The sequence below is a fragment of the Theobroma umbraticum genome, unplaced genomic scaffold (genome assembly GCF_002168275.2).
Source record: "Theobroma umbraticum cultivar Fairchild unplaced genomic scaffold, ASM216827v3 scaffold_44.0, whole genome shotgun sequence".
Taxonomy (NCBI): Eukaryota; Viridiplantae; Streptophyta; class Magnoliopsida; order Malvales; family Malvaceae; genus Theobroma; species Theobroma umbraticum.
The window spans coordinates 12,280,040-12,295,575 of NW_018397255.1; the positions used below are offsets into that span (position 1 = coordinate 12,280,040).

General features: G+C 33.0%; 2 protein-coding genes across 2 annotated transcripts; one reads left to right on the plus strand and one right to left on the minus strand.

Annotated features, from left to right (window-relative positions):
- The first annotated feature begins 10,360 nt into the window (after nucleotides 1-10,360).
- Nucleotides 10,361-11,659, plus strand: LOC110409233 (small ubiquitin-related modifier 1). Its single transcript, XM_021418512.2, has 3 exons — nucleotides 10,361-10,825; nucleotides 10,928-11,077; nucleotides 11,327-11,659. Exons 1-3 carry the CDS (start codon nucleotides 10,724-10,726, stop codon nucleotides 11,402-11,404), a joined length of 330 nt encoding a protein of 109 aa, XP_021274187.2. The 5' UTR covers nucleotides 10,361-10,723; the 3' UTR covers nucleotides 11,405-11,659.
- A 174-nt stretch (nucleotides 11,660-11,833) lies between these two features.
- On the minus strand, nucleotides 11,834-15,120 carry LOC110409232 (ER lumen protein-retaining receptor-like). Its single transcript, XM_021418509.2, has 6 exons — nucleotides 14,828-15,120; nucleotides 14,451-14,716; nucleotides 14,237-14,352; nucleotides 13,402-13,475; nucleotides 12,329-12,392; nucleotides 11,834-12,226 (listed from the first exon to the last, which is right to left on the minus strand). The coding sequence occupies exons 1-6, from the start codon at nucleotides 14,916-14,918 to the stop codon at nucleotides 12,190-12,192; spliced, it is 648 nt and encodes a 215-aa protein (XP_021274184.1). The 5' UTR covers nucleotides 14,919-15,120; the 3' UTR covers nucleotides 11,834-12,189.
- Between the last annotated feature and the right edge of the window lie 416 nt (nucleotides 15,121-15,536).

Genomic DNA, 15,536 nt, shown 5'->3' on the forward strand with positions numbered 1-15,536 from the left:
GTTATGTCTTCAATGATGATGCGCACAATCAAGTCTGCAAGTGGCAACTGCATTTTCTTGTGCTTCAATTGTTGCTTGTATCCATTCCAGGATTTTGGCGGCTTCTCAATCAATAATCCAATAATGAACTCTTCTTACAAGTTGATTTTTTCAGCCTTCAAATCATCCACCAGCTTATGGTATTCATTGATCTAACTCTTGATGTCGTCGTCATCTGTCACCTTCTAGCGATAGAAGTTGCCAATCACGAACTTATCTTTCCTAACATCTTCAGCAGTGTATGTAGCTATCATTGACTCCCATATTTGCTTTGCTTCTTTGTAGAGATTGTATACATCAAACAAGTCATTAGAAAGTGTGCTAATGATTGTATGCCTACATACTTTATTTACGTGCATCCATGGTTTCAGCATCTTGACATCATTTGGCTTGGAATCAATTAGCGCAAAAGCCACCCCATGAACATCAAGGATTGAAAAATCCTTTCTTACCACCTTTTGAAGTTTCTGCCATTAAAGACTTTTATTTTGAAAATATTTTGAAATGGTTTGGCATATGAAAACGAAGGCATAAGAGGAACGGTCAACGTAGTGGGAGCCATGGCGGAACCATTAACAGTGGTGGTGGTAGTAAGGATAGAGGGAGCATTAGGAATAGTGGCAGCAACATTATCAACATGGGAATCCATTATCCTTAAGAATGTTAAAAAAATTAATGGGAAATAAAAGAATATAAAATAAAACAAGTAAAAGCAGTAAGAAGTCTGATACTTGGTATCACTATCCTTAAGGATAATTTTCATCCGTTAGGAGTATAAAACTCGATGCAAAAGGATTGTAACAGTTATTCTCCAAGATTCAACAGACCATTCCTTATAGTTTGCACAAATTAATAAAAGATGATAGGAACAGCAAAAAGAAAGAACCTAGCTAGGAAATGAAGGAAGTAGAGAAAATAAGCAGAGAAGACTTAAAAGAAGATGAAAGGCTTTTGTGTGTGTTGTGAGTGAGGGTGTAAGGTTGTATTTGTAAGTAAGAAATGAAGTGAATGTTGCACCAAATAAGGTGAATGTTGCACCAGATCAAAGAGTTGAAAAAAAGCCTCAAGGAGTTAGAGAAAAACTTGATCAGCATGTATATTGAGTCAGATATATGTTGAGTACCTAGTTAGATAAATGTTGGAGCAAAACCAATAGAGCTAGGTAAGCATGGTAGAGTTTGAGTCTGATTTAATCAAAGGCTGAAAAAGCTTAAAGGAAAAAAAAATAAAGTCAAGGTACAAAAATTCTCTTAGGCATAGCCCACGTGTATATTCACGCGTAAGGAGTGAAAATATAAAATTTCTCAAAGTCTGGCCCAATCTTGTGTATGCGCAAACCCACTCTGTTTTTCTTGCTTGCAATAAGCCCATTGTGGGTTTTCATGTATAAAGCATTCACCTTCTTGTATCTTAACAATGCGGGATGTTTAAACTTTATGAAATACCCTATATTCAAACAATTTTTCACATATTTCGTAAGGTTTTATAAGAAGTTTTGCTGAGTCAAATTTCATTTAAGTGTAATGCATCGTGACCGGAGCTTTGTAAGTTATGAACCACACCTAGAAGGAATGAAACATAAGTCACAGAATTTTGGTGAAGTTTGTAACTTATATGAACCAAAATTCTTTATGTGAAATATAGTTTTTATCAATCACATTACACCCCACAATTTCTACTGTTTAACGCAGTTTTACGGGAATAGGCCATGTGCATGCTTGGTTATTTATAAGTGTTGTAAAGAATTTGTCACAATTCTCAAAGGAGCGGCCCCACTTCACACTTATATAGGTTGATTTCATCAAGTGTATGTTGTAGTATAATACACTATCCATAAGGGATAAAGAATAAAAGATTGTGTGAACTAGTGGGAATTAAAGAAAGAGTGGCAACATACTTTTGTGAAAATTTATAAGAAAAAAAAAAGGTATTGGCGTTGAAAGAGTTTGATTGTCAGTTCGAGAAACTAAGTGGAAGGTTGTTATTTTTTTAGAGAAAAGGTTGTCAGAGGAAGAGGTTGGGAAACCTTGTGCATTTGTGATGGGAAGAAAGCTCTCGGCCTTGATGGCTATAACATCATCATCTTAAAAAATAAGTGATTAATGGTGAAAGAGGAAATGATGCTCTATTTGTAAAACTTTTTGAAGATGGTACTTTGGATGAGGGAGCTAATAATTCTTTTGTCACTTTAATCCCAAAATTACCAACTCAAGTGCTAGATCTGAATATCAACCCATCGGCTTGGTTTGTAGTTTATACAAGGTCTAAAAATTAACTTTCTTAAGAGTAGTTTGCTGGGTGTTGGAGTTGATGAACAATAGATAAGTGTGGGGGCAAAAAACATAGCTTTCAAGAAAGGGAAACTATCTACAATATACCTAAGATTACCATTAGGGGCAAGCCATGACTTAGTTAAAGTTTGGAAACCAATTATTGAAAAGTTCAAAATTAGTGGAGAGCAAAAGTTTAAAATTGAAAGGGGGGAGAATCACTTTATTGATCAGTCTTTACTATCGTTCTTATATTTTTTATGTCACTTTTTCAACTCCCAAAGGGAGTGAAGTGGAGCTTGAAAAAATTGAGAGGAGGTTTTAATGGAGTAAAACAGAAAAAATGAGGAAAATTCATTATGTGGGGTTGAACATTGTGTGTAATATAAAGAGAATGGTGGATTTGGAGTGATTAACCTTGAGTTGAAAAATAAAGCATTGCGCAATAAGTGGTTATGGAGGTATGGTAGTGAGAGTGATAGTTTGTGGAGGTAAGTTTTAATGGAAAAAGTAGGAGGGAACCCCATCAATCTTCCACCATGGCAAATAGTAATAGGAAGTACTCTATGCTTTAAAAAAAAATTATTAAACCCTTTTTTCATACTAATTATTATTTCACACAAGTGAGCTTAAATATGTAAATGATTGTTGGTGATGGCAACAATGTACTTTTCTAGAATGACAAATGGGTAGGTAGTGACACGCTTAAGGATTATTTTTCTAGAATGGATGCCATTATAACCACAAAAGGTGAAAATATTAATAAGTATAGTAGATGGGATAACATGGTCTAGATATGGAATGTGGAACTAAGGAAGCCACCATTTGGATGGGAAGAGGACCAATGGCCATCTTTTAAAGCTACTATGGAGGAATACCACCTGTGCAAAGACAACTTAGTGTAGAAGGGCACATCTTCAAGATAGTATAGCATAAAGTTCTTTTATAAGCAAGTCCTTTCAAGTAATGATAACAAAATGAGTGCATGGAAAGAGGTCTAGTCTAACATTGCACTTCATAAAATAGAAGCTTTCTACTGATAGCTTTTACATGAGAAAGTGGCAGTCAAACTGAACTTACCAAAAAGAGGACTTATTCCAAAAGAATTAACAATGTGTGTTCTATGTCTCAAGGAGCAAAAGTTGATAAAACACCTCTTTATTCATTGTTTTGAAAATGAAAAATGTGGATGAGGTGAAGGAATAAGTGAGGACCTTATTGAGCATTACTTAATGACATGACCAATTTCTTTAACATGTGGAACAACATTGCAATCAAAGAAAGTGAGATAATGGTATGGAAGATGGCATTCTACTCCATTGCTTGGTCTTGTTGGTCCATAAGAGCGAAATGGTCTTTAATAGGATCATATAGGATCCGAACCAAATTTTTTTAGCTTAGCAAGTTACGAGTAGTTATATGGGCCAAAGTAAAGCGAACCCATGACTACGGAGTGGTGCTGAATACATTTAGAAATCCTACATTAAGGTGACGTTTGGTATCAGGGATGTAAGCCACATTACCTGTAATGTGGCTTATTAAATTACATTGCAGTATTTGTTTTGTAACAGATCACTGCAATGTAAGATTGCAATGCAATCACATTGTAGCCAATGGATGTAATGTGATTGCAGTCCAAAATCAATGCAATCACATTACATTGCACTCTGCAATGTTCTTAAAGATAAATTTACCCTTCAACTTTATTATCTTATTAAAAATATTTTATAATATTATAATTAAAATAAATATATAATATAAGAATAAAAATTAAAATAAAATAAAATATAAAAAATTAATATTTATATAATATAGATAAAACAAATTAAAATAAAATATTTAATATAAAAAATATATTAAAGAAATAAAAATATAAAATATAAAATTATAATAATAAATAAAAATAAAATATATGATATTAAAAATATATTTAAAATATGATATTATATAAAAATAATAATATAAATTATAATATATTAAAAATAAAATATAAAATATTATAATAATAAATAATAAAAATAATATGAACATTAAAAATATATTTAAGAAATGATATTATAAAAATTAATAATAAATATATTAAAAATAAAATATAAAATATTATAATAATAAATAAAAATATATATGATATTAAAAATATATTTAAGAAATGATATTATATAAAAATTAATAATAAAAAATATAAATATATTAAACTTATATTTTAATAATTAGGGGTAATTTTGACAATTAGTATTACATTCTCACTAAAGTACTTGTAAACCAAACACTGTAATGTTATCTTCCCTGCATTTTAATCATTATTTTACTTACATACCAAACACTGTAATGTTATTTTCTCTGTAATCACATTGCTTGCAATCACATTACTTGCAATCACATTACGTGTAATCACATTACGTGTAATCACATTGCATTGTAATGTACCAAACGCCACCTAAGAGTTGTAATGAAAAGAACCAATGCCAAGAAGAGTAGAGAGTTGGAGTAAAACAGTAAGTGAAGAGACAAACTTTAATGTAGACGGGGCAGTTTGAATAGAGGGAGGTATGAGAGATGAAAATGGACATCTGAAGGTTATATTCTCAAAAAGTATTAGCACAGAAGCCTTAATTTGACAAAGATTAGAGCTATGAAAAAGGCTTTTATAATTTTGTGTAGTTCTAAATGGGTCCAATCTCATGCACTTATCATTGATAACAACTCGAAAAACGCTGTCAAATAGTTAAATAGTCCAAATAGAACTCCTTGAAGGTTACGAAAGTGGATCGTACATATTAAGAGGCTTAAGATGGGTCACACAATGAGAAGTAACCCTTATTTTAAAAAAAAGGAACCAGCCAACTTATAATCTTGCAAAAAGAAGAGTGCAAAGGTAAGAAGATCTCCTAAATGTACTGGACTAAAGTTCAAGCAAGGATTGATTACAGGGAGGCAATAGGTCTTATTTTTTTTTTCTTAATGTTTACCTTGCTCTTGAGACACCTGTGATCTTATTTTTCTTATGTTGATCTTTCTATGTATTTTGTGATGGAAGCACTAGTAGAGAGTAAGTATTAAGTGGGGTAGCATATTGAATGCTATATTAAGATGTGGTTGTGTAGAGGTTTTGGTTACAAGGTTCTCTCCTTTTATAATTGAATGTTTGGGCATTTCCCTAAATTTGGGAGAACTTGGATTTTTGAACTTCTTTTAAGTTGATATTTAAGGCTCATAGGAATGATTTTGGATTGTTATACCAAGGGAAATGTCATGTGCAACATCTAAAATCCTTTTGTTTCCAAAGGTGAATAATTGTTACCAATCTATGGATTAATACAGGCTGAAATTTCAAAAAAAAAATATTTAAAGGTAATTATGACTTTTCATATTGATAGATAAATATTGACTAATGATAATAAATAATCAAGGGGGTCAATAATGCATTTTAAAACAAGAGAGATCAAAGTGTACTTTAGAGGTGTATTGAAAGAATCTAAATCTTTTGCCCATTTCTTGCCCCATTCCCTACGTTAACTCTCACAAATTGCCACATGTTTATTGTTTTATTATTAAGTTAATACTTGTTTGGTTTTAATTTTTTCTATCTTTCTTTCTCATTTTTTTCCCATCATTATCTCTTCACAGCTCATTTTCTTTTAGATACAACTTGCCTTATATTAAGCTGACTAACGCTGACTACAGTTTAAAAAATACCATTGATAAGCCTACAAATTATACAAGGAGAAGGAAGCCCTAAATCTGCTATTTTTTTAATTTATTTTTAGTAGTCATTTTTAAGATACTTTGCTCGAAAGATAAAGGACAAAAAAATAGAGATGAAAATTGCTTCTTGCTTGAAAATCCCTCACTTGGATCTTTAAAGGAAAATTGCTTCTTGCTTGAAAATCCTTTACTTGGATCTTTAAAGGAAAATTGCTTCTTGCTTAAGAATCCCTTAGATATATTCCTTAAGTGGAAGAGGGGATTTCTTTCAAGTTGTCATTACAAGGCAAATAGCTTAATGACAAGATTGCTTTCTTTTTGAGAATTCGTTACTTGGATCATTAAAAGAATTACCAATTTTCCTAATCTTGATGAATATGCTAGAATTGCCTTTTTGTGGTGAGCAAGAGTGTTTCCTTTAGGAGCAAAAAAGCTTTTTGACCAAGAAAAAAAGATAGCAACACATTTTAGAGGAATGAATTTTGAAATTTAAGGTTTTTTCCATTTTGGTTTCGAAAATGATGAACCTAGGACACCTAGAAGTTGCAAGAGCCAACCAAAGGAGTAGTTGTTATTGCAAAGAATAAATGAGGATGTGGAAAAGGAAAAGAGAGATACAAAGACTAAAAAAATTAAAATCAAATATGTATTGACTTAATAATAAAATAATAAATATGTGGCAATTTATGAGAGTTAAGGTACGAAATGAAGGCAGGGGATTTGGATTCATATTGAATTGGATTTTTGTATTTTACCCCATTAACTTTCATCTTACTTTCTTCCTCATTCAACTCATTCAGACGACTAAACATCCATTAACTGCTACTCAAAGGTCTTGATCTCTTCTCTGGTTATTTTAAGGCCGTAACAACCCTCTATTCGTATACTTGCCTTGTCAAATCACATTATCATAGCATGTTCTCTACTGTATTGTCCTCTTTTGAGTAGAATGCTTTTTCCAGAAATAGACATTCAAGCACAATCTACATAGACATACCTTAACTTTACTAAGAATCTGCAACTTCCAAATCTCTTTCCAAACTCTTTTCATAGAACAAATAAGAATTAAAAAGAGTAATATTAAAAGATTGATTAGCAATCTTTTTTATCACCTTATAACCTGACTTCTCAACTTATTCTCCTCTTTTCATTATGGGGCCATATCAGTTCATTTTCCCCTTCCTGATTACACATAAGAATCTCTCGAATTGCATCCTTTACTTTGTTGATATTCGATTCTTTATGTCAAATAATTCTCGTGTACCTTGGTCTTTATTAGTAATTTCAACAATCTTACATGGTAAAGCAAAGCCCACAGCACCTGGAAAAGTTATTTGTCCTCTTAATCCTAAAATCCAGCTCATTCCAAGTATCAATGCTTTCTCTATCCATGATTGACCAAAATAGGTTATTTCTTAAAAGTCTTTGCCTTCAAGAATACTACTCCAAACCCATGATCCCTTCACTTCTTTTGTAGCACTCAACATTGATTTATGTAGAAAGTATAAACCCTTGAGGATTTGCCCTTATAAAGTGTTAGGCTCTTATAATACGATATATATGCTTATTAATATTTTTTAATATTGGGCTTATTAACATTGATTTATTAATAAGCATACGAATCTACTAAACGATTCATATTTTTTAAATATTTTTATTCAATTTAACCCTTAATCATCTCAATTTTATTCAATTTAGTTTATGTATTATACTTTTTTGTTCAATTTAGTCCTTATGATGTGACTTAGATTTTTTTCAAAATTTTTTTTCTCGAATTTCCATTTCAGCATTATCAAGTTATCATTCAGTGCCATGTGGCATTGCCATGTCATCATCTCAATGCCATGTGGCATTGTCACATCAACAAAATTTGTCATGCCTGCACTAATGTCATCACCTCTAACAGTAAAATTGGATGACATAATGAGAAGGATTAAATTGTTTCAATTCTCAAAATCAAAATATTAAATTAATTAGATTTTAAATATAACGACTAAATTGACAAAAACACATAACTACAAGAACTATTTGAGCACTTTGACCATTAGGTTCCAAGGTTGCATCCTCGATCAGCTTCTTCACATCCAGTGGCACATTATTACTTAAAACAATGCTAAGTTTATCTAGATTGACTCTTTAACTATAAGCTTGACAATAAACATGAATAATATCAGACATTCTTGGGCAATTTATGGTAAATGAGCCATTACTTATTATTAATCGTCATTGCCATGTGATTTTCCACTGAACGAGTTGTATAAAGTAATTGAATTCTTCAAATTCAAATGATTTTGAAAATGAAATTTTTCACATTTTGAGTCGAAGTCAAATCCAAATCAAATTAGGTTGATTTAGAATATGATAAGCATATGCTACTACTACATATTTATGGTACCAAAACAGTTACCAAGAAATCATCTTTCTCTTTCTCTTTGTGCAGTGGTGCCTTTGATTGAGTGTTTATTGTTAATTGAACTAGATTATCATTCTTTCTTAGTCTATGTTACAGGAAAATGGAGCAAGTTTTTGATAGGGATTTCAACTGTATCCACAGCTAGTTCCAAGAAAAAGAGTTTCCATATGTAGGTTGCACGAGCTACATAGTTACCCTAATTACCAGGCAATCTTCAGACTTGATTTTGGAGTGAGTTTAAAAAATCAAATCAAGAAACGCCAGATTAACTAGTTTGAACTGCTAAAACATTGGTAAACACAACTACAGTCATATTAAGCCTTTTTTAAGAGAGAATGATTTGAAGAGACAAAAAGTAATACACTTTCAATTTTAGAAACATCCACTTAAATTTCAAAATTATACATATTCTCTCGATTATTTAACAATGGAATTTCAATATATTTGTAGAAATGTTACAATGAAAATATTTGTTTAATTCAAAACTAATAAATGCAATTTGAATTTTAATCTTAGAAGAAAAGCAATATTTTTGTCAAGCACTCAAAATCACAACGTTAAATGAGATGATTTCTTGGCAAATATTGTCATTAAAGAATTTAATGGGCTTTCTTTGGTTTTCTTATATATATTAAAAAGGTAATTAAATCTTTTTATTTCTTTTTATAAATGGATTATGAAATAATCTCAGTAAAAATAATATCAAGGTTAATAAAAAAAAGAAATTTTAAGTGATAATGGTTTTAATCATGATATTTATATAAAATATTAATTTTTTTATAGAAGGGGAATTCAAATTTAATTTTTACAAAGAAGATAAATTGATGTACTTATTATGGAATCAAATAATTAAATAAGAAAATTAATCTTTTACACTTAAATATTTGACTTATTAATAAGTATACGTATCATCTACTCAAAGATTTATATTCTTCAAATTTTTTGTTCAATTTAGTTCTTAAACAGCTCAATTTTATTCAAATTAATCTATGCATTGTAAATTTTTATTTAATTTAATCCTTGTGACATATTTCATATTTTTTTTTGAAATTTTTTTTCTCAAATTGTTACATCATCATGTCCAATGCTGATATCATCAACTCGAACAATAAAATTAGACAAGGTAAGAGAAGGGATTAAATTATTTCAATTCTCAAAATTAAGAGATTAAATTAATTAAATTTTGAATACATTAACTAAATTGACAAAAACATATAAATATAAAAACTATTTAAATACTTCTAACTTTCTAAATAAGTACCAAGGTTGCGTGGTCGATTTGCTTCTTTACATCAAGTGGCACGTTATTGGTTAAAACAATGCTAGGTTTATCGAGATTGACTCTTTGACTATAGGCTTGACGATAAACCAGAATAACATCAGACCTTTTTGGACAATTTATGAGAAATGAGCCATATTTATTATTTAATCGTCATGGCCATGCGATTTTTCAACGAAGGAGTTGTACAAAATAGTTGAGTTCTTGGAATTCAAATTATTTTGAAATCGAAATTTTTCACACTTTGAGTAAAAGACAAATCCAAATTGATCTAGTATATGGTAAGCGTATGCTACTGCTAAGTATTTATGGCACCAAGAAGTGGTTAGGATTTTCCAATTAGAAACCGCCCATGTTGGGCCAAAGTTTGGATGGCTACCATATTTGTGATCGGATCCACTCATATCCAGCACGTGCAAACGCGTCAATTTGCCAATGGGATAAGGATGAAATTCAACTAATTGCCTAATCTTTCACGTCCCAAAAAAGGGACACTGCGTACTCTCAGCAACGACTCGCCCTCTCCACTTCATCCCACCACAGGTTGTCCAAACCATCCTCAGCCGTCAAGTTCCCCCCAACTATTCCATCTCGACCGTCCATTCCGATCGCCCTCCCCAAAAGCAACAAATCTCCTTTAATAGATTAGCCCACATTTCACAATCCAAAGATACCAAAGCCTGGAATCCAAATCTTTATCAAATCTAGTTCAGTTCCAACGAGTTTCTTTTTCTCACAACCAGGCGAGTACGTAAACCCGATACTCGCCTTCTCAGAATCCCCACCTAATCAAACAGGGTGCATTCCGTTAAATGGTATTGCCGAAAATGCGACTACGTGAGGCCCCTGCGGGTTTGAGTTTGACAGAGTGGGTTCCACTAAGTGGTTTACAATTGTATATATAGCGTAAAACCAACGCTTTCCCTTCTATTTCAAAGCCACCCCTTTGTCTACTTCCCTGCGAGTCACCCTTTTTTCAGTTTCTCCGCCTGAAAGTTACGAAGAGCGGCACGGAAAATGTCTGCGACAGGCGGTGGGGGAGCAGGTGGCGGAGGACAGGAGGAGGATAAGAAGCCGGCCGATCAGTCTGCCCACATTAACCTCAAAGTCAAGGGCCAGGTTTATTCTTACCTATTTTAGATCATCATTTTCTCTTTATTTATTTTATTAGCTGCTTATTTGCGCCTTTTCTGTTTAGTGATGTGCTTCGTTTGTTTGTAGGATGGTAACGAAGTGTTTTTTAGGATTAAGAGAAGCACTCAGTTGAGGAAACTGATGACTGCCTATTGCGATAGGCAGTCGGTGGATTTGAGCTCAATTGCCTTCTTGTTTGATGGGCGGAGGCTCCGGGGGGAGCAGACTCCCGACGAGGTAAAACTCCATTACGCTGCTTTAGTTGTCTTGACACTGTTATTTCGAGGTTCTGCAATATACGCATGCATAAAAGGACATGTTAATGTAAAAATTTTTAATATATTTTTTTATATTTGATTGTTAATATAGTGATTTCAGACCATACATTTTCATTAAATTGTGACGTATTATTTGCGGGAATGTTAATGGGATCATTATCATACTTAATACTGTGGTTTTGCTTGGATGTTTTTCATGGGTGGTTAGCTCGAGATGGAGGATGGAGATGAAATTGATGCAATGCTGCACCAGACAGGAGGCGGCATGGAAGTCCATGGCTGCTAATTGGACAACATTTGAATACACATGAAAAAAGCTAGGGAGGGCAGACTTGGAGCAAACTATAGTATCATATTATATTTTGGTACATCTATGGAAATGTTCACTGTAAATGGCGGTCTAGAGAACTTTTGCAACAATGGTTTTGTTGATTAGCTAGCTATACTAGTAGTAAATTGCTGTATGCATGGATATTTAATGGTATGCCAATTGTGTTTCAAAATACAACATGAACAAGTATATTGCTATTATGCTTCAAAATCCTTTTGGGTTTCTGCTCTTTTGACGTTTTGGTCAAGGATCATCCCACTTTCCAAAGGTTATTTTTTACTCACCTCTCCGCAATGACCAAATACTTTAGCAGTCTCTAACCGAATGGTTATACAGATTATGTAAAATTCACCTCACACCATTGAGCTAATTGAGTCATACACAGCCAAGAAATTGAGATGCATCAGGATCAACAATTTACATCAAAACAAAAGGGGCTCCGACCCAGAGGTACAACTCGACAATTTCAGCACATAAATTGAGAAATTAAGTTGATTTTCACGTCACAGACGGCACACTGAAGCTAAGATTCATTTTTCTTAACCTTGAAATCCTTCCTATGAACTATGACATGATTCATCTTTAATCTAAAAAGGTATACATCCCTAAGTGACATGTAAAATGGGATGGCAGTATCCATAGCAAAACAAAATTCAACAAACGTTTAGCTCAGTTCTCTACGAATGAACATATCCCAGGTACTGATGGAAATCCTCTGCATGTCATGATGCATGAGGAACTCAAGCTGGCAACTGGAGCTTTTTGTTGTTCTTCCAGCTGCAATCATTAAGGAGCATAGAATACAAAAGGAGATGATTCAGACTAACAGAAATAACAGAAACAAGCATAACTTCGTCTATCAAAATTTTAGTCTTTCACCTGTCAAAGTAGTAGTAGAAAAAGTCAGCATAAACGAGTGTCTGAATGAGCCCAGAAATCCAAGCTGCAAGAGACATGAAAGAATCAGTGACAAAGAAATGATATTGGAAGCAACAGCCTACAGAAGCATACAAGAGAGTACATCAAGAAAGGCAAAAGCTACACAAGGCAATTGAATAGAACCCAAGTACAGAACTCAAAATAGTTAAATTTTCTACAATTAGCTTTATTCAGTATGATAAAGTTTGTCATAACCTTCAAGCAGTCATAAACCAAGGGATAACTTAATACATGCAATCGGATCTACAAGCCAGGAAATTCCTTCCAAAAGTTATTACACCATGTATTCACTAAAAGGTCGTGTATCAGATGAACATGGCACCTTCTTGAGAATGTCAAAGATAGTAATAATCTAATATGCTCGTTTGCTTTTAGCTAACCAACATAACCAAGAAGATGCTAAATGATGTTTGCCAAGGTAACTCCATGATCACCACCCTGTCTAGTTGTGCAAGGCAGAGATAACAAAGCTAGGTTCAGAACCAAATGAAGGAATTCACAGATTATGCAACCTCAAGTGATTTTGAGTAACTACTACAATTATTTCTAGCACTAGTAATAAAAGGAAGGGAAATCATTATTTGACAACAAAAAAGGAGTAACACTATCAACATACACAATACGTTATAGACATCAGCTCACATGATAGCAAAAGTCCAAATCTTAATTTGCGAATAATGTAACAAACACTATTGGCAGACAAAGAGGTCCTAGAAATCTTAACAATAAACAACAAAAAAAAATCAATTATTTGGCTCTATATATCAACAGGATGTAAAGGCACATGGCTCTAGAAACACCTGCAAAGAGATGAACTGTCAGCGTTACTCACCCATCCCACCCGTGTTTAAAATTTAAAAGGGGAAGAAAAAGGAAATAGAAGAAAGACACTCTTTGCAGCCTTTCAAATGCAAGGGTTTAAAAGATAATCATAAACCAATATATAAGTGTATAATGAATCTAGGGATCCCAAAACAATACATGCTCTGAGCGAGAAAGAGAGAAAGACTCACGTATCCAGTGAACATAGTGTGATTCAGTGAAGTATCTATAAATCCAGTTAAGAATGTATAACCCTCGATATGCACTGCAATAAAAGAGAAAGACATATAAGCGGATCAGTCCATTACACACATAAACATACGCATCTACTTAGCTAAAACAAAATCTCTACACATCTAGAAGACATCATCAAGTAAATATTGTTAAAAAAAAAAGGAAAAGAATGCCTCATTTTGTTTGATTTGGAAATTTCATATTATGGTTAACGATGCAATGCTAGATTACTACCATACTGCGTACAGTAGTTCCAGTGCTCATATAATAATATGTGGAACACAGCTTACAAATTTCTATTTTTAGTTTACAAAAAGTCCTTTTCTCTAGCTCTCTTCAATGCAAACTATAACTAATTTGGTCCTCTGGAACAGAGGATATCTAAACCAAAAGAAGAATTAGCAATATTATGGGCATAAAAAATCCCGAGTTGTTATCTCTTGAGCTTCAACCCTAAACCTTCTCAAGGTATTGGAGAAGTTTTTTAAACTCAAAAAGATACTAAGGTTCATCAAGTCCTAAAGAACAGCAATAGTTAAGAAACCAAATGTGATGCAAAGGGAAAGGCTAAAGTTTTGATGCAGAGACTGTCAACTAAAAAGTCTCAGGCACAAGCTACAGATTGTTAGTTGAAACATAAGGCACAACCAATTCAAACACCAAAAAAATCAAAAGAACTATCCTCAGAAGAATAAAAAAATTTCAAACAAATGCACTAAATGAGCCAAACAAAGCAGAAGTTATAAGATATTGTCAATTGATTAAATCACCATTGGAAAAATTAAAGCATACCCAAGAAGAAATACATATTGGCCGGTCAAGTTGTCAATGTTTCTAGTCCTTTGCAAGAGAACAAGCTGAGGGAGTATGGCAACGGCTTCTAGATACAACGAAAAGGTCCACATTACCTGCAACCCCGTTCTCCATAAATCAAAATACAAAGTAAAAATGAACCATAATTGAGAAAAAAACAAACTAAAAAATGTTGGAAAAATAAAAAGGAGACCTCCTTGAAGGTGAATTTCTCATTAAAGAGGAGGGCCAAGAGCAGGCAAGGCAACAGAAGAAAATAATGGCGGAAAGTGTCCTGGTCTTTATCGTAAGACCTTCGAACAATCTTATGGCGACGCATGTACCAAACAATCGAAAACGAGCTTCCCAAAAATATTAATTTCATGCAAGTGTTGTAAAGAGATATAAAATCAGTAAAAATGTCCAAGTAACGACTAGCGAAAACGATGGCGTAAAGTTCTTGTGTCTTCAGAGAAATACCTGAGCCAATTAAGAAAAATATAAAAATTGAAGCTCGAAAGCAAGAATATTTTAACAGCCGCATTATTAAAAACAAGAAACGAAAAATGAAAGAGGAGAAAGAACTGTTACCGGCGCAAGATTTGATGGTGTGGATCTTGAGGAGCAATACCAGAACGCTGGCCAGGTGAGTCATGTCACCTGCTAGTCTGAATATATTCATTTTCTCTCTTCCACTGATCCCTAAAACCCTAAATTCCCTTCTTCTTCTTCTTCTAAATCAAAACGCAATCGCTTCCAACGGAACGGCCTTTCTTTTCTTTATTTTCTTCTCACAAGTGTGGGTTAGACTTAGATCTTGTAGTTTCCAAGTTTTTCTTTTTCTGTTGGATTTTTGGTTCCCCTTCCCCTTTTTCTTTCTTTCGCTTATTTTAAAGAACATTTTAATGCTGGGGACAACGATCCTTTACCAATAAAATACTGACACGTCATGTCATCCACAGTCGCGGTCTGGTCGTTGTCTGGTCGCGCAAGGCTGTTCAATATGCGGTGAAAATTGGGAGGAATGGGAGGAGCAGGGCAATGTATCCAACTTATTTAGAGTTGGCCGCCATAGTCAAATATAATTTGTGATAAAAGAAACGAAACTTTTATAATTGCTAAGTAGGATATCAAATTTAGAGATGGTATTGGGTACCTGTTATAAGGTACTCGTAAATATTCAATTTAGTTATATAAGATTTGATATTTTATAATCGAATTTGAATAAGATTCAGATAGTAATTTCACTACTCATACTAAGTGTAGATATTAAATACTTGAATTCAATTATTTTTTAAAT

Bases quoted from the DNA above. Each gene is read 5' to 3' on its own strand.
- LOC110409233 (XM_021418512.2), top strand. From the start codon at position 10,724: ATGTCTGCGACAGGCGGTGGGGGAGCAGGTGGCGGAGGACAGGAGGAG. The intron at 10,826-10,927 runs GTTTATTCTTAC...GTTTGTTTGTAG, and splicing joins ACCTCAAAGTCAAGGGCCAG to GATGGTAACGAAGTGTTTTT. The intron at 11,078-11,326 runs GTAAAACTCCAT...ATGGGTGGTTAG, and splicing joins GGGAGCAGACTCCCGACGAG to CTCGAGATGGAGGATGGAGA.
- LOC110409232 (XM_021418509.2), bottom strand. From the start codon at position 14,918: ATGAATATATTCAGACTAGCAGGTGACATGACTCACCTGGCCAGCGTT. The intron at 14,717-14,827 runs GTAACAGTTCTT...TAATTGGCTCAG, and splicing joins CACCATCAAATCTTGCGCCG to GTATTTCTCTGAAGACACAA. The intron at 12,227-12,328 runs GTGAAAGACTAA...TAATGATTGCAG, and splicing joins TTCTACTACTACTTTGACAG to CTGGAAGAACAACAAAAAGC.